General features: G+C 38.8%; 1 protein-coding gene across 2 annotated transcripts in view; it reads left to right on the top strand.

Annotated features, from left to right (window-relative positions):
* The window catches only part of ctage5 (CTAGE family, member 5), a 29,793-nt gene extending 6,325 nt beyond the window's left edge, over positions 1-23,468 (top strand). The window contains exons 4-28 of one of the 2 annotated variants that reach the window (XM_047393089.1): positions 115-4,393; positions 4,518-4,697; positions 4,953-5,053; positions 10,265-10,396; positions 10,834-10,855; positions 11,551-11,639; positions 11,786-11,857; positions 12,534-12,644; positions 12,753-12,824; positions 12,913-13,017; positions 13,153-13,275; positions 13,402-13,551; positions 13,775-13,865; positions 13,996-14,063; positions 14,155-14,225; positions 14,298-14,399; positions 14,730-14,826; positions 14,974-15,041; positions 16,640-16,725; positions 16,877-16,987; positions 18,190-18,339; positions 21,719-21,874; positions 22,035-22,087; positions 22,162-22,342; positions 22,438-23,468. In XM_047393089.1, the coding sequence (XP_047249045.1) occupies positions 115-4,393; positions 4,518-4,697; positions 4,953-5,053; positions 10,265-10,396; positions 10,834-10,855; positions 11,551-11,639; positions 11,786-11,857; positions 12,534-12,644; positions 12,753-12,824; positions 12,913-13,017; positions 13,153-13,275; positions 13,402-13,551; positions 13,775-13,865; positions 13,996-14,063; positions 14,155-14,225; positions 14,298-14,399; positions 14,730-14,826; positions 14,974-15,041; positions 16,640-16,725; positions 16,877-16,987; positions 18,190-18,339; positions 21,719-21,874; positions 22,035-22,087; positions 22,162-22,342; positions 22,438-22,670 (6,903 nt within the window). In that variant the 3' untranslated portion in view covers positions 22,671-23,468. Of the gene's footprint in view, positions 1-114; positions 4,394-4,517; positions 4,698-4,952; positions 5,054-10,264; positions 10,397-10,833; positions 10,856-11,550; positions 11,640-11,785; positions 11,858-12,533; positions 12,645-12,752; positions 12,825-12,912; positions 13,018-13,152; positions 13,276-13,401; positions 13,552-13,774; positions 13,866-13,995; positions 14,064-14,154; positions 14,226-14,297; positions 14,400-14,729; positions 14,827-14,973; positions 15,042-16,639; positions 16,726-16,876; positions 16,988-18,189; positions 18,340-21,718; positions 21,875-22,034; positions 22,088-22,161; positions 22,343-22,437 lie in introns of those variants that run through there. The other variant, XM_047393090.1, reaches the window with a different exon arrangement.
* The last annotated feature ends 687 nt before the right edge of the window (positions 23,469-24,155 follow it).

Genomic DNA, 24,155 nt, shown 5'->3' with positions numbered 1-24,155 from the left:
CTCAGATGTGACACATTAAAATGATTTTAAACTTTATGAGACACTTGCTGAGCTAAAAGTGTAACTCAGTGTAACTTTTTTACACTTAGAGACGGTCTTACTTGTTTTTGGCAGAAATCTGATTTCTTCTGTATGGATGAGTCTGGATATCCTATTGACACAAATCATCTGGACACTGATGAGGATGATGATCATAACTTCCAGGAGCCAGAATCCATCCAAATCACCCCACATTCTCATGACACAAATGCTCAAGATTCTTTTATGTCTACTGAATCTACGGTAAAAGAAAGAGAAGACGAAGATGGAAACAAAGATCTCATCTATGCAGCCAAGCGTGTCGAGGATGAACCTAAGACTTCAGCCTCTCCAGAAGAACAAGGTGGGTCACCCTCCTCCTCCTGGCTACGTTCATCTGTGACAGAATGGTTAGGTCTTGCTAAAGAAGAGCAGTCAGGTGAATCGGAACAAGGAGAGAGGGAAGATGAAAGGGAGGAGACTAAATCAGAAGCTTCACTCACATCTTCTGTGACGGGGTGGCTGGGCTTTGGAGGAGAAGGACAACATGACAATGATGAAGATAGTTTGAAAATTAGGGAATATTCCTTTACCTCATCAATGACAGGCTGGCTTGGTTTCGGGGAGGAGAAGAAAACTATCACTGTAGAAAATGAGGAAATTGAAGAAACAGGTGACGAGAAAGAGCCTACAGAGACATTTAGGAGTAGGAGGATGTCTCTGGACCTGGAAGGCAGCAAATTACAGGAAGAGGAGAAGGAGGACATGGGAACGTTGGGATGGCTGGGCAGTGAGTTGTCAAGCAGGCTGGGGTTTGGTTCAAGTGCTCAGGATTCAGGAGGAGAAGGTGAGGGAGTGAAGGAACAGCCTGCATCTAGTTCTTGGATGGAGATGAGAATTGGGGGGTTTTGGGGCAGTAATACTGAAGCTGATGGTAGTAAAGGAAGTGTTATTAGCGAGACAGAAAAGGACCAAACATTAGAACAACCGTCCAGATCAGAAAACGTGGTTATCAGTCAAGCACTAGCCTCATTTTCAGAAGAAATAAAAGCTCAAACCAAAAAGGAATCAGAAATGAAAGAAATTGTAAATGTCCCATCTACACTTCAAGGCAGTGCTGAAAGTGGGGATGCTATAGATCATAATATAGATAATACAGACACAAAGCAAGTAAATGTTTTAGATATTAATACTGAGATTGAGGTTTTCAACAAAGGTGTTTCGATTCATAACTCTTCCCTAAAAGATAATACAGGGGACAACAGGCCAATTGAAAATGTGGGTGAAAATAATATCAGGGGTCAACGATTCAGTCAAAATGGTGAGTTTACTGAACAACCAGAAATCAGTTTGGACAGTGACCACAGTTTAAAGGAATTAGATTCAAACTCCATGGAGCAACTTGAAGGTAGTGTGGAGAAAGATGAAAACCATCATATCCAAACCAAGGCTCCAGGAAGTTTGAAGGAGGAAGGGGGTGAAGTAACAAACCAGGTTCATAAGTTGGAAGAATCCGCCCTAATGTCAGAAAACAGTCCAGTTAGTGGCGATGATAATAAAGGAAAGCTATTTAACGAAGTGACAGGTTTATCTCAACAAGAAATACTGAAAGAAGAATCACTTGAGGAGACTCAAGTTAGTGATGACCAGGAGGGGAGCAATGAGCAGGGCCAGGTTGTCTTTTCGTCTCTTGAAACAGAGATCCTTCAGGGTGAGTTAGGACTGCAGCAAGAAACCCAACCCATGGAAGCCAGCTCTCAGGATGATGGAGCATCACTTTCTGGAAACACTGAAAGTCTGTATGACAATGTCTCAGAGGACGATGGAGGAAAAATCTCCTCAAATGAAACCACACCAGGCATCAATAAAACCCCAGGGTTTCCACATATGGAAAACAAGGTAATGCAAAGAGAGAGTGATGCTGATCAGTTTGAGGAAACTGTGAAAGATCAGAATGAACTAACTGAGAAGGAGAAATCTTCTTTTGAGGAAGAAGCTCGGGATGAAAGTAAACTAAAATTAACAGTAGGTTCTGAAAGAGAAACTGAATCACCAGAGGGGTTAAAGGAAGATGTAACAAAGATGAAAAAGGAAGATGTAAAGGAGGTGAAAGAGCTGATCAAGGAATTGAAGCAAGAGGGACAGCAAAGGAAATTGGAGGACATACATAAAAATGAAATAGAGAAGGAAGAAGAGATGGTAAATGTTTCTAGAGATGGCAGGGGGTTAAGAAAAGAAAGGCAGAAGGAGGCGGAGGAGCTAGAGGAGGGAGAGAAAATGGAAACCGCATTACTAAAGAATGAGCAAGCCAAAATGATAAGGTTAAAGGAATCAGAGGAGCCAAATGAAAAAGAGCAGGAGGAGAAGATGGCAGAAGTTTCTGGTGAGAGCTTAAGTGACAAGGAGATGGAGTTAATAGGAGAAAGGGAGAAGGATCCAAAGAAGTTAAATGAGAAAGACAAACATGTAGAGGAGCTACTAGAGCATGGAAATCAGATCAGAGTGGAAGAGTTAAAGGAATCTGAGGAGCAAAATGTAAAAGAGGAGAAGGCAGACGTTTCTGGGGGGAAAGAAGTGGAGATGGAGTTGAAAGAAGAAAGGCAGAAAAAGATAGAGGAGCTAAAGGAGGACACAGAATTACCAGAGCATGAGCAAGCCAGAGTGGAAAGGTTAAAGGAATCAGGGGAGCCAAATAAAAAAGAGCAGAAGGAGGAGAAGATGGGAGAAGTTTCTGGTGAGAGCTTAAGTGACAAGGAGATGGAGATAAGAGGAGAAAGGCAGAAGGATGCAAAGAAGTTAAATGAGAAAGACAAACATGTAGAGGAGCTACTTGAGCATGGAAATCAGATCAGAGTGGAAGAGTTAAAGGAATCTGAGAAGCAAAACAAAAAAGAGGAGAAGGCAGAAGTTTCTTGGGAGAGGGAGGAGACAGAGTTACAAAAAGAAATGGAGAAAGAGTTAGAGGACCAAAAAGACGAAGAGAACCAGGAAACAGAATTACTAGAACATGAGCAGGGTACATTGGAAAGGTTAGAGGAATTTGAGGAGCCAAATGGAAAAAAGAAGGGGGGGAAGGAGAAGAAAACAGGAGTTTTTGGGGAGAGCAACAAGGAAGAGGGAAAAGAGTTCAGAGAACAAGAACAGAAAGAGGACGATGATTCAAAAGAGAAAATGGTAAAAGAGTTTGTCAAGTATGAAAATCGGGTCAGAGTAGAAGAGTTAAAGGCATATGAGGAGCAAAATAAAGAAGAGAAAAAGGAAAATGAAGAACAGGTTCAGGAGGGACAGCTAGAAGATAACAAGACTGACATCTGGAGGCCCGAGTTTGAAGATTTTGAGAAAGAGCCGGTTGATAATTCCAGCTTGGCTTCTTTGGTCCCTGAAACCAACACAGAGATCCAAAGGGAGGAAGAGGAGAAGGAAGTAGAGAAACAGAAGAAAAATGAGCTTGATAAAGAAAAAGAACACGTGATGAAGGGAGTGGAGGTAAATAATATTGATGTAGGTGGGTCTGAGGATGGAGAATGGACTGGAAAGCTAAATGATGATGGCAACTGGAAGGAAGACAGTGATAACAGTAATTTTGAAGAAGAAATCAGAAAAACTGATGCTACAAAAACTGGTAATGAATTTCACAGAGACAGAGGAGAAGACAAAACGTATCACTCTGCTGAAAGTCAAGTTCAGATATCTGAACAAACAAAGTCCACACATCCACCTCAAGGAACAGAGAGTGAAAGTAAAGGAGATCTCGGTCTTTTCAAAAACACCCTTGGATTTTTCTCCCAAATGCCCATCCCTGTGATGACCGAGTCTATACAGTCTGATCAGAATTTCCAAACAAATTCACCAGAGACATCACAGCCTTGTAGGTCTTTCTCTCCAGAACTAGATTCCTCCACAGATTCACTTCACCCTGAAGCAACACACACAGCCTTTCCCCCAGAGCAGCTGCAGCCTCATCCTATTTCTGCTAAAAACCTCAACTACAACGATCCTTCGGTCACAGAAGCACCTTCCAAAACAAAAACCCTCAACAAACATTATAAAAATCTTCACCACCACATGAATGCAGGCGAGGTGGTTATTTTACAGGACCTCTTTGGCCGACACAAGCTGCAGTTTTTAGATTACATTTTGACAAGTTTAGACGCCATGACTGCAGAAGAAGATCAATCAATACTGTCTGATATAGAGAGACTTCTGCAACATCACATGGAGATGCTGGATGCTCCCAGTATGAGCATCACTGATGTACCACAGGAGGACAAACAAAGGACCAGTGCAATTTCTGCACTTCAGAAGCTGGGAACGTTATTGAAAACAGTGAAGGAGACTATCAGCACAGGAATATCAGATGTCAGTAATCATCAAGGTATTTTTGTCTAAGTTGCATAAACTATCATGGCTCATATTGTTGATGTTTTGACCTAATATAACCTGTCAGTTCAGGGCTGTTGTCATCAGTGGACGTTTATGTGTTTCCTTGTCAAATGCAGCGGGGCACAGTTCAAGCCAAACCAAAGATGAGGAAGATAATTCCCAACCATTGTCTTTACGTGAAGATGATGGTGGCAACGTTAAAGACTGGAATTATGTGGAAGAGGAAAGAAGAGATACAGGAAGTAAAGACAAGATGGCATCCCTCCATCACACTCAGCCAGGATCACAACAGAAAGGTATGAGAGAACCAAGTATGTTTTAAATCAAGAAATATTGAAACATAATTAAATATAGAGAGACATTTCTTTAAGTGAGATTGCTATTTGACCTGCCACCTCTCATTTTTGCAATACAGGCTTGGCTAAGATTTTGTTGAACATTATTAGTGCACCATATTATTCTACTAACCAATACATTACTCAAAAAAAAAACTTTAATCATTGTATAATGAATAATATGATAAAAGTATATATGTGTGTCTCTAACTCTAGGGTTAATCAAGCCAACTCTGGAATTCATTCATCGGGTAGCAGAGGACTCCATTATTTATACTCATGCAGTAATGGAGATACTTGTTTGGATTATTGTGCAGGTAATTAAAATAGTTTTTCTTTTTTTTTGATCAAAATGTTTCTTTTATGATAAAACCTCTTTAAAACAAAAATGCACAAGACACTGAGAAGTTGTTATCTATTTAAAGAGAGACAATCTTTTACAAGGCTGGACTGATTTTCAGATATAACCGTTTTTTTGTTTTTTTTTTACAATCTTAGGCTCAGGACTTTAGTAAAGATTTTAAAATCAGCATCCAGCAGGGAAATACTGCCCCCCACAAAAACAATGTCTATGTCCTTGGGACTTTTTCGCAGTTTGTCATATAATAGCCATAAACTTCCATGTGTTTTATAGGCAGTTTATGTGAGACCTCACTAAATAGCAGATCATTGTGAAGTGGAATGATACAGTTTTAGTATTTTCCAATATTTTTCAAATAAAAACCTGAAAAATGTGGTGTGCCTTTTTATTCAGCCCCCATTACTGTGATACGCCTAAAAAAATCCAGTGCAGCCAATTGCCTTCAGAAGTGACATGATTAGCAAACAGATCCAGTGGTATGCAATGTATTCTTATTATAAATGCAAGTGTTCTTTAAAGAATTGAGGGGCTTTTTAGAGAAAATTATAGAAACAAATGCTTAATGAAGACCAAAGAACACAGCAGATGGTTCAGAGATAAAGTTGTGGAGAAAGTTAAAGCTGGGTTAGGTTATAAACAAGCTATGAAAATCTCATAGAGCACTGTTCAACCATAAATATAAAATCGTAAGAGTATAGCACACCTGCAAACTTACCTACTGTAGATGGGTTTCCATCAAAACTGACAGGCTAGGCAAGGAGTACATTATTCACAGAAGTATCCTAGATGCCCATGGTATCTCTAAAGGAACTCAAGAGATCCACAGCTTAGAAAGAACCTGGAACCTGTTGACAAAGTTCTTATACACTCCACCATCTGGCCTTTATAGAAGAGTAGCAAGAAGAAAGTCATTTTTTAAATAAATCCAAATAAATCCGCTTGCAGTAGAGGACACAGGAAACATAAGGGAGAAGCTGCTCTGCACAGATAAGTTCAGAACTGTACTTTTAGGCCCACATGCAAAATGCTCTGCAGATGAACCTGAACCCGCCATCCCCACATTTAAACAAGGCAGAGGAATCATCATGATGTGGGGATGATTTTCTTAAGCACGAGCAGCAAAGTTATTCAGAGTGGATGGAAAGATAGATGAAGCCAAACAGAGAATAATCCTGAATGAAAACTTATTAGAGGCTGAAAAGGATTTGGGCCAAGGTTCACCTTGCAGCAGGACCATGGCCAGGTGCTCTTGATCCAGTCGGATAGCGCTTGAGCTATTTGGCAAAGAAGAATGGGTAAACACTCTCAATCCCTAATGTCCAAAGCTGGTATAGACATACCCCAAAAGACTGCCAGCTGTAATTGCAATGTAAGGTTCTACAATTTATTGACTCAGGGGGCTGAAACCAAACCAAAACCATGCGTCAATTTTGCTCCACTACACAATTATCTACAATGTTGTGTTGGTGTATTTAAAAGATTATTACATGGAATTCCAGTAAAACACATTGGAGTTTGAGGTTTATGGTTATAACATGACAAACTGTAAAAAACAACTTAAGGGATATGAATAATTTTGTAAGGGGCCATAGTTTATACATTCATTCTGCAATGAGTCTTTTTTCCCTTTTGCTAAAGAAGTTATAGATGCATCATACCAAGATGATGGAGGATGATACCAAAATACAAAACTTTGGCTTCATGGGGTTTCAGTTTGTTTTTCTAATATGGAACTCAGAAATTCGGACTTCTGAATGCAAATGCAATGAACTGTAAGTGCTACATAAATAAAATCTGTTAGCATTCAGTAATGAACGTTACAGACTTAAAATTAGATATTAGAAATTTGTGTCAATAATTGCATTGACTATAAAGACTTTTACTAAATTCAACACAGTATTTTTGCCTATAAATCTTTTACTGCACACAGTCCAAAGCCTTAAAAACACAAATAAAACTTGCCGATCACGATTGGCTTCTTAATTGAACAAATAACCTAAAGTAGTGCAACTTTGCTTCTCAGTAAAATACAAAATTTTCCAATATTTTGAAGCATAAGCACACTATTTATTGCTCTCATGTATTCAAAAGATAGTGACAATTCCAACCGTATTATAATTTTTGAGGATTTGCAAACATTTTTAATTAGGGCCTATTTTTTATTATTGCAGGTTTACAGATTATCATTATAATTATTTTACTGTAGTATACTGTAGGTAGTACTGCACTGCCCATCCTTACCAAGAGTACATTTTAAATAAAGTTTCAAACCAATTTAAGAAGACTGTACTTTTTAAATGTCAACATTAAACAGGAAGGAGCAACTTTTGGAGTTTACAGAACTATCAAGTAATAATCATAAATGCAGGGTAAAGTGATAATTACTGAGATTAAAGTAATGTTTTATTAGTTTGAGTAGTTTTTGAAAATGAAGTACATGTTGATCTAAACAAAGCACCTTCCAGCTACCACAGACCATGAGTAGATTTTGCATTGACTGGTTCTTTAAGACTCTGCACCTGTGACATGTTAAACTCACTTTCCCTTTGGCATTCAACATGGCCTTAGTCTCAGTTGTCAAACTGGCTTAACTCTGACATTGCTCCTGGTGTTTGGGTCTGTTACACCAGTAGCCAACTGGCTTTCGGGTATACATGGTGTCACAGGGCAGGAGATTCTTGATGAATCTCAGATGAATAAAAGTGAGGCCAGGTCGGTGAGTATGAAATTTGGAACCCTAGCCGTCAGGCTGATTTTAGACAGGGTTTTCATTACCCATCAGCTGTCACTCAAAGCTTGCCACAATATGTATTTTGCTTAATGTTTTATATATGTATATGTCCCATTGATGAATAATTCTTAGAAAAGCCAGTTTGTCTTGTGATGACAGCATAAACTGCATAAAATACGTAAAAGTATATAATATAATGATATTAACAGTCTATTGGTGACACCTGTTTCCTGCGGTGTCGCTTTCAAAGCACTCCGATGTGCCTGTGTGGCATCTTACAATTGGTGACGTTTGGAATAAACCATTTACAGCAGCAGGGGGGTGGTTGTAAGCTCCTTGTAAACATACATTGTCTAAAAATGGTAAATGTGATTTAATTCACATAAGTCTCTCAGTTACGTTATCAGAAATATTTTTATTTTATTTTTGTACTCAGGATATTAATTTTAGTAGGTGGAGAAAATTTAACATTCACTCTCCCTCCCCCGCGGCTGGAAGATGTGGTACATTTCTCAGGGTCGGCTTTGTAAATAGGATGTGAGATAGCCGTTAACCCGGCTATGTGAAGCCTATATTTCTTTTATCAGTATTAATTAAATTCCTATTAAATATTAAGAATAATGAAATAATTTGGACATGACCGAACATCCGGGAAATGAGCAGTTGGCCAACAAAGCGGCTGACTTCCAGGCGGCAGCAGAGACTTACTACAACATCGCCGTGGAGAAAGTGAAAGATGTACGTTAATTTGTGGCAGGTTTTGGTTAGCATTTCTCATTAAGCCACCAGAGCATAAGTAATGTAACGGACTGGCTTAGGTGTTTTTACGCGTTGTATTATTTTTACTCTCACGTGTGTGACCAACACTGTCATTGCTTGGTTTCATTTTAAAGCCATTGTATAGTTATTAGCATAGCTAGCTAGTACAGTCAGTTAGCATTTATCTTGTGTTAAGTTTCTATCGCCTTTGGGGGTGTTTTAATTTTAAGAAATGATAAACGTTAGGTCATTTTCTCTGTTGTGCATAATTTTGATGATGGCAAACCGGAACTGTAATAATCTCCCCAAAACAGCTGTTTGGTAATCCAAGAAAGTTGTAGTCATAATAACGTAGAGTTCCTGTTTTTTTTTTTTTTTTTTAACAGGAATTAAAACAGCAGCTATGATGGAAAGGAAGATTTCATTGTTTTAATTTTGAATTTGAAAGGAGAAGGTGATCGCCTCTTCAACATGTTTAGCACTGATAGTTTCTTTAAAAAAAGATTAAGCCAAAATGGACAATTGTGTGTGATGATCAAGCATCTTGTAGAACCACCTTTCGCAACAATAACTATTAATTTTCTTCCCAATTTTATCAGTCTCTTCTTTATCATATTTATCTTCTTCATTTATCATTCATTTCTGCACAGCTCTCATGAGGTCCCACCAAAGCACTTCAATCAGGTGGTGGTCTGAACTTGAGTCTTTTACCTTTTATTCATTTTCTTGTAGATTTGCTGTTGTGTTTAGGATTATTGTCCTGTTGATGACCCAGATTGGGTCATGCTTTAACTGCAGAATAGGTGACCTCACATTTGACTCTACAATTTTTTGCATACCAAACAGTCCATGACTGATTCAGTGGCTGCAAGCTGCACTGATCCCGAGACTACATTACAAGCCCAAATCATCACTCCTCCACCACCGTGGCTGACGGTGTGAGATGTTTTTGCTTAAATGTGGTTTGGTTTGTGGCTAGACCACTCTTCTGTTTTTGTCTCATCTGTCCAAAGGGCATTGTTGAAGAAGACTTTATTCAGATGCAACTTTGCAAACCTGTGATGGTGCTATATTTCTTTTTTATGGAGTTTGAGTATTCTTCTTGTAATTATTCCAAGTTAGCCTTACTTGGTCATTCTTTTTCTAACTGCACTGTAATGAACCTTAACACTTAAAGTGCTATGATGAGTGTGGGATCAAGCTTTTGGGTCTTTTGTAATATCTCTGCACATTGCATGGTCTGATTATAGTATAATTTTGCTGGGACGTTAGCTCCCAGAATGATTGACAGATGTCTTTTTTTTTTTTTTATCTCTTGTGAATAATCTTTCTCAAAGTAAATGGTCTTTTATCCCTTCCTATTTTGATGGGCAGGAACAGTTGCTTCTGTAAGGTCGTTGTTGACCTTGCTATCTTTCCACCTTGACATTGTGTTATTTACCTGTAAGCTTTAGGTCACCAAATTTCCAAAGGCCTGCTCTTAAAGATGTTGCTAGATTTAATATCCGTTATTCGATTGAAATCGTGGGTATACACTATATAATCATCTAAATGGAAAAGTATGAAACAGAAGGAAGGTTGAAAGCCATTCTTTTATGTCAACGCAAATAACCTTTGGGTAATTTCTTGTTAAAAACTAGTTAAAATCAACATTGTTTCCCCCTCCTCTTCTTTTAGGCTGTATCATTACTGCCTGATGATATGAGGCCAGGGCCAGACCTGTACGGTATACCATGGGAACCAATAATCTTCACTGGCCTGATGGGGCTGGTCACATTCCTGTTGTTCACCTGTAGATGTTATAGATCTGTAAGTGACCAGCTTTAAATACTTGTTGTAGACCTCCCTCAATCTATCAGCAAACAGGAAAATGTCAACTAATCGTAGCTGCTAATAATTATCTGAGGCATTTTGGTTGACTTGCAGCAGCTTTGCATCAAAACAAGAAATATTAATATCAACATATTTGTATCCCAAGTTATGTCTGATGGAGGAGTAAAATACTTTAAAGTGTTCAGTTAGCTTTGACAATGTGTATGTTATTGTTTTCATAGCCCCAAAGGAAAATAAATGACCAAAGCATTCATTGGACAATAATTATAACTCAGAATTTGGTCAGCATATGAGGTCACAATCTTTTTATCTTTGTTACTTAAAGTGTACATCTATTTCATAATGATGTGTTTACACTATATGATTTTGCATAAAAGTCAAATTGTTGTCTTTTTTTTCTTATTTCTTCACAGATTAAGAGCAGGCTATATCAAAGTAAGTTGTCACTACAAAAACCTTGTAGCTTTCTAAATAATCTATCAGTGCTGTTGTCTACTGGGCCTTGTTACGGATGGTGTTGAACCGACCCGCTTTTTCTTTGAAAGATCATATTCACCTAAACCTAGCATTAAAGACCTTTCCCAAATGGTGCTATGAAGCTGGTTATTAACTTCGTCTCTCAACCTTGAGTCACCGACTCTGACGTTATGTAAAACGGGTAGAGTTGGACCAGTCTTACTGAAGAGGTGGGAGAAAGCTAGGCCAAAACAGTAACGGAATGTGAAAGTTAATTAAGCAGCCAAATTATTAATGCCGAAATGTTTTTTTAAATAGTGTACATATGGTTTCAAACTTTGTAAATGATGTTACTTGCTGTGTTTGCCTTAAATCATATTGTGAACTACTGTGAAAATAATTTCAGGTATGTTACTGCAGTAAATCCTGCAGGGTGACAAGGATATATTTTTCAGAGGTTGGTAATTCACCTTTACTAGAGCAGCTTAGCTTTCCTAAATAAGTTACCATGGTGACAAGCCAGCTTTGTGATATTAAAAAAGGCCAAAGTGAACCTGAAGGTACCACCACTAATCCTGTTTTACCATGCAGGCCCTGCTCTGAACTCTTTCAAAATACCAAAAACAGGTTTGAAATCCTTTTTTATTTTCAAACATTGTTTTTATTTTCTCCAGGAAATGAACACAGGATGGCTGAACAAGTTGCACAGCTGCTGGATGAAAAGTGTAAAGTCCTCGAGACTCTCAGTCAGTGTCAACAAGAGGTTGGTGCTCATGCTTACTGAGTGTTAAATTAACTGCAGGCTGGGGATGAAAAGTACCATAATAAGAGCCAGAGTCTTTTTTATGTTGGTTTTAAATAATATCTGTGGACTGTCTGTGTCACTTCTTCATATCGTGTCATTTGCAGTATGATGACCTGGAGAACTTACTCAGGGACAGTGGCGTTCTGGCTCAGACTCAAAAATCAGAACATTTGGAGGTAAGGCAGAGGGAACAAAGATTTAAAGTGACGTGCAGATGTCTGTGTGAAGCTGACAACTTTAGCTCTGTTTTATTTCTTGTTTGTGTGAAGTTTTCTTGTAAGTTTTTGTTGCTTTTAAAGGACAAGGAGCTGTACTGTAGCTCATTGCATATTGCAGGGAATTATTCTATTCTTGGTTCTTCACCACAAAGGTTATTGTTAAATTCATAGATTGACATTTTAGCTGCATGGATTGACCAAATTTATCAAATCTACATGATCTTGGATTACTTGGTTCGGGAAAATATTCCATTGTGCAACTGGAAATCGGATAAAATGGCAGAATTCTGATTCTGTTCAAGAAGTCTGATCTGTGTAAGAGCACAACATACCAGCTAAAAAAAGATTTCAGCATTCCTTTAGAAATGAAGCTTCTTTGCTCTCATGTCTTGTCTTTCATGGTTTAGCTGTCTCTCTTTGGGTTAAGTCCATAGTCCCCTGCTAAATAGGAAGCATTCAGTAATCAGAATGATTGAATTCAACTTTTCTCAACTCTGCTCAAAAAGCCAAACAAACTGACACGGCGTGACCCCAGTTATTCTGATTTTTTTTTTTTTTTTTTTTCAAAACTGCTATTCTCTTTCTTTTCTCTGCAAAGTCTTCTAAATACAGTTTGTTGTTGTGTTCATGGAAGGTTCAAGCCAGTCAGTTGGAGCAGACTAAAAAGCAGCTGGGAACAGATCTTGAACATCTGAAGGATCAGCTGGCCCAGCAGCAAGAACGTAGAAAGGAGCAAGAAAGGAAGGTAGTCCCTCATACAGGACGGTTAAAGACATTCTGCGATCATAGTGTGTTTATGCTAATCGATAAGCCACAATGATTATTACATGTTATCTTTTTACTTTTATTACAGATAACTCTGCTGGAGGAAAGCATGAAGGCATGTGAAGAAGAAACCAAAGAGCTCCATTCAAAGGAAGAGCAGGTGATGAACTCCATTACATCCTACCTTCTGTTTTTCAGTTAAATCTACCCTTTTCTGGGTTGATTTATTTATTTTTTTGTTTGTTTAGGCACAAACAACTCTGAAGATATACAGCATGAGCAGCGATAGACTACAGAGGAACCTGGAAATGGCAGAAGAGGAGAACACTGTTCTACAGGAGAGCAACTGTCAGGTCAGATTCTGTACACTAATGAGGAGATAGGTCTTCATGCAAGGATTTGTCTTCATATCTTTGGTTCCTACTGTTTTACTTCATATATTTTTACATCTGTATTTTATCTCTCTGCCATTGTGTTTTTATGTGCAGCTGAAGCAGGAGGTGGAGGGATGGGCAGAAAGAGTGAGTGAGCTGGAGGCAGAGATGCGGAGATGCGAGGTCGCCCACAGCGCAATGATGCAGGATGTGGCCATCAAAGATGAACGTATAACGGTATGATTGCTTCTCATAAACACTGATCATATCAGGAGAACAACAACGAAGGAAGAGTGCTAACTGAAAAGTTGAAGTAACATCAGGTACTCGGTGCTAGATGAAATTGTTTGTAACTCTTCTCAGTCTTTGACGGACCGGCTGCTCCGAATGAAATGCTGGGATTCAGACCTAGAGGATGAGGAGGGAGGAGAAAAGGAGACTACCAATGGGTCATCGGGAAAAGAAGAGGACACACATCTGCAGAAAGTCCAAAACCTCATTTTCGCTGCTAAGGTAAAAAGGCACAAGTCTAGAATATTTAACATAGAGTTTGACTCTACAACATTCATATATTTAATAATTTTCACCAATATGCTTGATGACGTTTTTTTTTATTCCTTATTTTAATAAAGGCTGTCCATTTTTCAGAATATAAATTTTGTTTATTCAGTTCACACATACAACCATGACACATGGAGTAATTATTTAGTAATATTTGTCCTGTGTCTACGTACAGCTGAATGCTGACCTCAAATCAGTGGATGAAGATAAGGACAGAGTGTTTGCAAAGCTGAATGATGAAATCAAAGCAAAAGAAGACCTGCAAGGTAAGTCAACTGTTCTTAAATGCTGACATGATAGTGGTTAAAGATAAACCAACACTGGACGTTTAAAACGCTTCACAGCCAGAGAAAAAATAAAATGATCACATTTTCTGCTTTTATTTTCCCATTAAAGTGAGCATTGAGGAGATGGAGAAAGAGAAGTTATCCCTAGAGTCTGACAGTGAGAATTACACGGATCAGGTTGGTAACCTCAAACTATTACTCTGATGGTTATTACGGTTGAGTCATGTTTGTTTTTCTTTGTTGTGATAGTCCTGATTCATGTGTACAGGTCGAGCGGATACAGCAGAAACTGCAAATCATGACAGAAATGTACCAGGAGAACGAACTCAAGCTGCACAGGTTCATACATTAGTGTTCAGTTTTTTTAATAAAAGAAGTGGGGAATCTGTAATAATTAATCTGTTTGTGTAGAATGCTGACTGTGGAGGAGAAGGAGCGTCACCAGAAGGAGGAGAAGCTGAGTAAAGCTGATAAAAACATTGAGATGGCGATGGAAGAACTGAATAACTACAGGTAACAATTGGATTTTCATTTTAGTGTTTTGTTTTAGGTTGAATAAGTATGGAAATTTAGACTGATTTAATATAAAAGATGCACATGGGTTACTTTGTCATCCACCCAGCTCTCTGCCTTTCATCCATCCATCTGTCATTTCATTTGTCAATCTATCCTTTTTTACATCTATTTGTCGTCTGTCTGTTGGCCCAATTATCATCCATCCATCCGTCCATCCAATGATTTTTCTAGGTTCCATGATCACTGTAGAAATATCTGACACAACTTCTCACTGAACTTTGATTTTTTTTTCTTCTTTTCACAATTGTGCTTGTGCTTTGTTTTCAGAAAACGGGCAGAAGAGATGGAGGAAGAGCTGGAGAAAACAAAACAGTCGTATCAGACTCAGATTTCAGCCCATGAGAAGAAAGCTCATAATAACTGGGTTAGTAAAATTCTACCACAGATGAGCTCAGAGAGGATCCTGAGATCAGCTGTGTTTTAATGCATCCCAGTAAATGTTTCTGGGGCTGTAGTTTAACCATTTGTTTAAGTGTTTTTGAATTTGTCTTTAACTATTAAATATTTCCAGTTGGCGTTCCGGTCAGCAGAGAGAGAACTGGGAGACATCAGACGAGAGAACGCCCTCATCAGACAAAAGTAAGCATTGCAACAAACTAAAGGCCTCAATGTTACCCTGGAATATGGTCAAGATATCAGAGAAGAAGCATCCATTTGATTATATTAGACACATAATATTGCTGAACTAAGAAGTGAATAAATGAAATAACGTCAGGTCATAACACACCATCTGAGGTTTACACAGAGATGATTATCCCATTATCTGTTCACACTCATCAGGTGACATTTCTTTAGATGTTCGAGTCAACATACTCCCTTCCTAACAAAACCTTTTATTAGTTTTTTATTAGCGTGACTCTTTACCTTCTGTTCTTTCACATTTTGGGTCTTAAATGCTTTCATATTTGCAAAAAGACTCTATTGTTGATTAGATTTTTATTTGAATTCTCAAAACATCTAATGTCTGAGCAGAAACAGTTAAGACTTTTGCTCCATCAATGTTTCCTTTACAAAAATGTTAACTGCTTGATGCCTATTACTCTTCCTGAGTTATTGTTTTATTGGTGAAAATAAACACATTTCAGTTGTTTCAGAATTGTTAATAGTTTTGTTTCAGAAGGGTCTCTGTAAAACAAATTCCAGATTATTTAATTATACTGTATGGTTCAGGTTTCCAGACCTTCAGTCTTTTAATTATTTTATTATAATATTGTTCATTAGCATTGTATCAACATACAGGATTTGTCGTGGCCATTATTGTTAAATTCTTGTAAGTCTTAAGTTCTATCAAATATTGTTTTTGTAAGAATATACTTAACCTAGTTTGGTATCTAAATCTGTAAATGAGTTTTTATATTTAGAAAAGTTCTGATTAGTTCGGTAACCTTTGGACCCTCCCATGTATTTGGAGATGATTAGGGGAGGGGAGGAGGTTTTTTTTTTTGTTTGTCAAATGTCAGGTGAGGACAGGAGGTCCAAAAAGTGATTTGTTTTTTGTTTTTTCGTCCACTTTTTGGTATGTGTTGGAAAAACGAATTTAGCTTTCGTTTACATCTGAGTTTGAGGAGGTAGTCAATTAATATTTGGTTTATATTTCTGCAAGAAATAAACAGCATTTATTTTTTCAAAGAAACTTGTCGGAAGTCCATTCAGAAACAAACCACCTGTTGCCACCCTCGGACTTTGCTTGGATTATTCTTGTTTTGGGACGAAGAAGGCTGTGACAGGATTCATATGCAGTCTGAAGTTTTATTGTTTCGTATTTTCCATGCCTTGATAAGTATAAAAAGTTAAAATACGATATGCAAATAAATTGGTTATTCCAGATTTTAATTTCCGTCCCACTGTCTTTGTAATAAATGTCTGAATTTCTCCAAAGAAGTTGCTCTGTCCATCCATCAATAGACCATATTTAAAGGCTGGTCACTGTAGAAAGATCTGATGTTAATTTTTAGTTAACTCTAATATTTATACAGAAATCACAGGCAGTCCTGAAAAGTCTGGAAAATATTTGATTTAATTTTCGTTTTCTTAAGAAACAAGACAAACATGTCTGACAATATTAAAAGTCTTTAAAGTTTTGGAATTTAGACAAGAACAATCCATAGAAACCATTCATGTTGTTAAACATATTTTGCATGATTTCCCCTATGTTCTTACTGGTGCTCTGTGTTCAGACTCACAGATACTCAGTTTAAACTGGACTCCCTTGATAAAGATCCATACGCCTTGAACAACCTGGCTCGACCGCTGCCTTTCCGAGGTAAACCTACATAGAGTTGGCATTTTTTCACATTCAGGAGCACAAATATTTCTTAATGTGGGTTACGTTTATGAAGATAAGAAATCTGTTGTAAACCTTACCATTTTAAATTGTAATTTAATATCTAAATAGAAAATGTCCTTCATTGCAGCTGAAAGGTCACCTTATGCGCCTTCTCCTCTGGGTCGACCCTCTTCTGAAACAAGACCTTTCCTCTCTCCTCCAACATTAATGGATGGGCCTGGTAGACTGTCTCCCAGAGGTAAAAATGGAAAAATTCAGATTTTATTTGATTTATTTATATATTGCAAGTTCTCCATCAGCCATATGCTGTTTGCAATAAGGTTTGCATGTTGGTGATGACCAGTTGACTGTTGCATGATTAAATATACAGAACCTTGCAAAGATATCCATAAACCGCGATCTTTTCCACATTTTGTTATGTTACAACCAGAAACTTCAATGCATTTTATTAGGATTTCATGTTTTAAACCCACACAAAGTAGTCCTAAGAGCTTAGCCTTTTTACAAATAAAATCTGAAAAAGGAGGCAAGCGTTGTTATTCAACCCACTTTATTCTGATATCCCTAAAAAAAATAAATTCAGTGCATCTAATTGCCTTCAGAAGTCACCTTATTACCAAATAGAATCCATTGTGTGCAATTCAGTCGCTCTTCTGTGAAGGCCTCTGAGGTTCCACAGTAGCAGTATAACATGGCAGTGGCAGCATCATGCTATGGGAATGATTTACTTCAGCAAAGACAAGGAAGCTGTTCAGAGCTGATGGGAAGATGGATGGAGCTAAATACAGGGCAATCCTTGAAGGAACATCTGTTGGAAACCTTCCAGCTGGACAACGACTCCAAACATCCAGACAGGGCTTCAATGCAAAGTTCTAGATCAAAGCATGTCTTTGTGTTAGAATAGCCTAGTCAAAGTCCAGACCTAAATCAAAGTAAAAATCTGTGGCAACAGCTGAAAACTGGTGTTTACAGATGCTTGGGTTATTTTGGGTTAAAATTTTAGTCTCTAAATCTGCAAAGCTGGTAGAGACAAACCCCAAAAGACTTGCAGCTTTAATTCATTTTACTTCTATAATTCTGCACTACTTTATGTATTGGGCAATCATATAAAATGCATTATAGTAGTTGTACTGTGACAAAATGTGGAAAGGTTACAGGGGTATGAAAACGTTTGAACGGCTCTGTACATGTTGTGGCCAGACATTTTTGCATGCTGTCTACAACCAGCCAATCAACAACATACAAAAAGTTTTTTTTCATGACTGTACACCTGAATGTGTTTCTCTGGCTGACTTAAAGTGCTCTTGCCTTCTTTATCTTTCCTCCAACATGCTCATTTTGGCCCAAATGGCTTTTTTCCCCTTCCTTTGATAATCCCCATCCTTCACGTGAATGCCTTCATCATGTTCGTCTTTGCCTTGTTGCACCGCTCCTGCCTAGTATCTCGTGGTCCAGGGGAGCCCCCAAGTGGCCAAGCAGAGATGGAGCGCGGTGGAGGTCCGCATTCAGACAGCGGTTCAATCTCTCCTACATGGGAGAGAGATCGTAGGGGTCCCCCGCCAGGAGCTCCTGGGCCTCTAGGACCCCCAGGTGTGTGGAAAAAAAACAATGCTGAAAGCAACCTTTGCTTTGATCATATTAAGATAATTTTTACAGAAGAGAAATCTTTTTGTTGTCATTAAAATCCTAAACAAAGCAGGTAAGTCCAAGGCAGTTTGACGCTTGTTGTTGTGATTGTTTTTTTATTCTTTTTTTATCATACAATTTTTAACTGTCATTTTAAGAAAGCCGACATGTTTCAGCTTCTTTTTAAATAATCAAGAGTAAAAAAAAACAACAAAGTTAGCATTGTGCTGACACTTGGACTCTCTCGGAAGAAAAAAGAAAAGCAAATAGTTCCAGTCCTTGTGATGATTCCTTGCAAACTGAAGAAAGAAACAAAATTCAAACTGTGACAAAAAACAATAAAACCTTTAATCAGTCAGAGGAACAATATGTTTACATGCACCAGCTGCATCTCTGCTGCATCACCATCACATCACAGTGATCTTTGTGCATGTGCATCTTGATTATGTTAAGGGCAGTCACCCTCTTCATGGGTTCCTCTTTCATAGAGATGGTACAGTCTTACTGCAGTTGTAACCCATTGGTCATAACACAGCAACATGTTAATGATTGTGTAACCTAAACTCTGCAAGTTCAACAGTCACATTAGCTAGCTGCAAATTTTTTCTGTCTCTCAACATAGCGGAGAGACGTGCTACAATGCAGGATCTACGAGGCTATATTCTGCTTTGGCGAGTCTGTTTTCACACCTGGTTTGCACTGTGCATGCTAAAGAGGAAAGAAACCATTGGTGTTATCATTTATGCATTTTGAAATATAAAAAGGTTTCCTGTAGCTAGGTCCAAGATTTTATTTCTATGAATTTATAGAACAGATTTTCTCTGCTTTTTTCTTTCCCTAAACCTTTCAGCCACTGTATCTGATGCAGGCCTTGCACTGTTTCTAAATGATCAGTGTGATCTCTGTGTAACTGCTGTTTGCAAGATTGAACACTTTTGCAAACATTGGCTAACATTGTGAACTTGACCCAGCTGTTAAATAGGATATGTCCTGCACCCAATTTAATTTGGCTGTAAAGAAGTTTCATTTGCTCTCTAGGTAGTTTTATAAAAATAATTATGACACAAATTTGATGGATAAATATCCGCAACCTCTGTTAAGTTTATTGATATGCCAGCTCTTTTTTTTTTTTTTTTAACAATAAACACATGTATGTGATTTCATGTAATTAGTTTAGGCTCTAAGCTACCTCAGCCAAATTCTCACCTTTTCACATATTGTCGTGCTGCAACCGCAAACTTAAAAAAAGACGGTCTGAATTTTGGTTTTGTGTTGTTGCATTTGGTGCTCCTTGTTCAGTAAAGTTTTCTAAAAAATCTCTTGAAGCCTTCAGAATTGGCTTTATTGCCACGTTTGTACAGACAAACAAGGAATTTGACACCGGTACACTTTGCTCTCAATAATAAAGAATATCTTTTTTTAATGTACATGTATACACAATTGACTTTACAATAGAATATAATGTGAGATCAGTCCAAATATGCATGGTGCTGTTCTGGACTGTCAAGTGTTCATCAGAGAAACAACCTGGGGGAAGAAACTGTCTCTGTGGCAGCTGTTTTTTAGCAGACATCTGTAGCGCCGACCTGAAGGTAAAACTCTAAACAGTTTATGTGCAGGGTGTGTGGGGTCTGCAGAGATTTTAGCAGCTCTTTTCCTGACCCTTGACCTGTATAAGTCCTGGATGGAGGGAAGGTCAGCTCTGATTATTCTCTCTGCATTCCTGGTTGTTCGTTGCAGTCTGGACCTGTCCTGTTTTGTGGATGAGCCAAACCACACTGAGATGGATGAAGACAGGACAGACTGAATGATGGCAGCGTAGAAGATGACCAGTAGCTCCTGTGGAAGGTTGAACTTCTTGAGTTGCCTCAGGAAGTACAGTCTCTGCTGGGCCTACTTTCGAACAGTGTCTATGTGTGAGGACCATCTCAGGTCCTCAGAGATGGTGGTTCCTAAGAACCTGAAGTTGTCCACAGTAGATGCAGTGTTGTTAAGGATGGTGAGGGGATTATGTGGGGGTGGTGTTCTCCGAAAGTCCACCATCATCTCCACAGTCTTGAGTGGATTAAGTTCCAGGTGATTCTGACCACCAGTGTACCAGCCGATCTACTTCCTGTCTGTATGCAGACTCATCACCGTCCTGGATCAGTCCAATGACAGTGGTGTCGTCTGCAAACTTCAGGAGTTTCACGGACGAGTCCGATGAGGTGCAGTCATTTGTGTACAGAGAGAAGAGGAGTGGGGATTGAAGACACCCCTGGGGGGCGTTGGTGCTGATGGTTCTTGTGCGGGAGAAGATGCTCCCCAGATTCACCCGCTGCTGCCAGTCCTTCAGGAAGCTGGTTATTCACTGACAGGTGGAGGCCGGGACTTTGAGGTGGAGGATGTCTGGGTTAATACCGTTGAAGGCCGAGCTGAAGTCCACAAACAGGATTTCTGGCGTACGTCCCTGGGTGGTCGGGGTGCTGCAGGATGTAGTGTAGTCCCAAGTTGACTGCATCATCTGCCAACCTGTTTGTCCGGTTGGCAGACTGCAGGGGGTCCAGCAGGGGGCCTGTGATGTACTTCAATACTAGTCGCTCAAAGGATTTCTTGACCGCAGACGTCAGGGTGACAGGCCTGTAGTCAGTTATCCTGTGTTGGTGGGTTTCTTGGGTACTGGGATGATGGTAAAGCGTTTGAAGCAGGAGGGAACCTCACACAGCTCCAGTGACTTGTTGAAGATCTCAGTGAAGATGGGGGCCAGTTGGCAGTCTCTCAGGCATTATCAGGTCCTGAGGCCTTCCTTGTTTTCAGGCCATGAAATATAACATCTTACTCTGAGATCATATGTGCAGACAGGGAGTCTGAAGTTAGGGGGTGGTTGGTGTATGGCAAGACTTTGTGTCTGAATGGGATGTTGAGGAGTGAACTGCTTTTTATTCAGAGAACAACTGGACTTTTACTGACGAACAGGTAGACTTTATTTACTAATTAGGTGATTTCTGAAGGCAATTTGGATTTTATTTAGGGGTATCAGAGTAAAGCTGAACTCAAATGCACGCCACACTTTTCAGTGTCTTTTTGTAAATCATATTGAACAATATGTATAATTTTTGTCACAGTTCATAATTAAGCTCCATTTTGTGTTGCTTGTATCACAACAAATCCCAGTAAAACATACTGAAGTTTCTGGTTGTTACTTGACAAACTATACAAAACATCAAGGGGTATAAATGTTTTTTTTAAGCTTCAACTGTAAGTTCTTGGTAGAACCTTAAGAACTAACATTACCAAAAACAGAAACACAACGGTTTGTTTGAGTTCTTTCCGCCTACTGAATGTGTTTTTTTCACTCTGTCAGGCTACATGTTTCCAGAACCAGGAGGTCCCATGTTCAGGAGACCACCACCTCCTCCAGGGGTTTTGGGACCTTTGCCTCCTCCTGGGGCCCTCCTACCTGGCACTATGCCACCTAGAGGTCTCCCCCTGGGACCTCCTCACCCTCTAGACATGGCAGGTGAGCTGGTAGTGATAATTCATGTTTGCAACTCTTTAGGAGTGAAAACTGGTGAAATATTAAAACAATGCAGAAGGTTAATCTGTGTGTTGGAAACTCTTGACATCCATACATAGTTTATTTTTGGTTTCTCACACAAACTAAATGTTTGTCAATGCAGACGGCTCGTTCAGAGAAAACCGTCTTGGACCTGGTGACCCGGACCACAGAGAGGTAAGCAGGACATGTATGTGAGATACTACATGTGTAGATCAATAGAACTAAAATACTTTTATGTGTGTTGTTAGTCTGGTCCTGGTGGTCAGAGGACTCCCCCTGAACTGGATCCAAGGATGGGTGGCCCTCTTCCACCTGGACACCCAGGGATTCCTATAGATGGCCCCTATCCTCGTAGAGCCCTATATGGACCCCCTCACCATCCTGATTTCTACCCACCCAGGATACCAGGGGGTCCTCCCATGAGGCCCAGTAAGAGATCGTAGTCACCTCTCGAATATAGATTATTTAATATCTGGATGCAATCAGTGTGGACTGAAACTGCTTTTCACTTTTTGTATCTTCAGTGTGGTCTCCCCACCCTCCAGGAATGATTCTTCCTCCTCGCTTCTCTCCTGTTGGACCTTTTCCTCCCACCCCTAATCCCAACATCCCCTATGGCCCCCGCATGGCACTGCCTCCTTCCAACAATCTTCCTCCTTCTTCCATAGGCCCTCCTCCTCCTCATCAGCAGTCCCTACCTTCACCACCTCACAGGCAGTCACCAGAGAACAGACCTTCTCCTGAAAATGCCATCTGACTCTGGCATTTTCCATAAGGATGCATTTCTGGTTAAGCTCAGTAGCAGATGAAAGAAAGGTGGAGTTCCCTTTCTTCTGCACCATCTATTTATTGACCAGGAGGGATATTTAATAATTGGTGTTTGTAGAGCAGAAACATCAATCAAGGCTGATTTTTCACTGTAGGACTGCTTCAGTTCTGTTTCTCACAAGTAAAACCTTAATTCTCCACCCTGTAATCCAGACACAGGTTCATTTAAAATCAACAGCTTGGTTGTTGATTAACTGCTACCTGTGTGGGATAAAGCTGTCGCACTAGCGAGGAACACTGTTAACTGGATCTTATGTTGAATTGCATGTTGACAGTTTGACATTGGTCTGCAGTTCAGGTCAATGACAGAAGGAAAAATAAATGAACACAGCTTATTGTGGCAGAACTACATTTTTATGCCTGAATTTGTCATTTTTTCCACATTAGTGTTTTTAAAATGCTCTCTCTTAACATTTCTATAACTTTCAATATGATTTTCTTTAAAACAGTCATTTCAACTTATATGATCTTCTTCCTCAGAGGTCAAATGACTGTTTTCTTAAAATTTGATCAAACTTCTCCGACTTCCCTTTGAAATACAGCAACTTTCCAAGAGCAGTGATATAACGGTGCTTCTGACCCCGTTACAGTGACCTACAAATCAAAACTTTGACTCCAAGTCAAATGGACTGACTGGGAGAGAAGCTAAGTCGTAGCTACAGTTGTTAGCTTTGTGAATTTTGTAAAGTGATTATTTGATAGATGAATAAAGACTTTTAAAACTTGACCTATATTTCACTGATGTATGTAAAGTTTGTGTTCATCAGCAACACATTTCAATGTAATTCTTTTCAAATTCTGTACATATGAAATGTTTTTAATATTTAAAAACCTTTGTTAATATACAGGCCTCTTAAATATGTTTAGATATTTGATCAGCATCTTTTAAAACACTTTTTATAATACAAACCCTGTTTCATAAAGGTTTGTATGCTGTAAAAGAATAGACGTAATAAATATTTCAATGAAAATGGAACAAAGAAATGTCAAATGTTTTTGAAAAATCTGAACTCATTTAAAACTCTTACAGGAACATCTCAATAAAGTAGAACATCATTGAAAAGTTCATTCATTTTAGTAGTTCAGTCCTAATGGTGAAACTTTTTTTTTGTTAATTTCCATGATTATGGCTTAAAAAAGTCCAAAGTTCTGTTTCTAATTTTTAAAATATGTGTAATGCTGTTACCATATTGCCTATTCAAACGTGGGGAAGACTGTTGACATGTCATGGACACCCTCTACAAGAGGGTAAGACAGAAAGTCAGTTAAATAAGCTGGCTGTCCACACAGTGCTGTATCCAGGCATGTTAATGGAAAGTTGAGTAGAAGGAAAAAGTATAATACAAAAAAGTAGACATCCAAGAAGGATAACGAATCCCTGATTGAAAGTATAAAAACATTTGTAATGAATCTA

Source organism: Girardinichthys multiradiatus, chromosome 19 (genome assembly GCF_021462225.1).
Source record: "Girardinichthys multiradiatus isolate DD_20200921_A chromosome 19, DD_fGirMul_XY1, whole genome shotgun sequence".
Classification (NCBI taxonomy): Eukaryota; Metazoa; Chordata; class Actinopteri; order Cyprinodontiformes; family Goodeidae; genus Girardinichthys; species Girardinichthys multiradiatus.
This window is presented reverse-complemented; position numbering and strand designations above follow the sequence as displayed.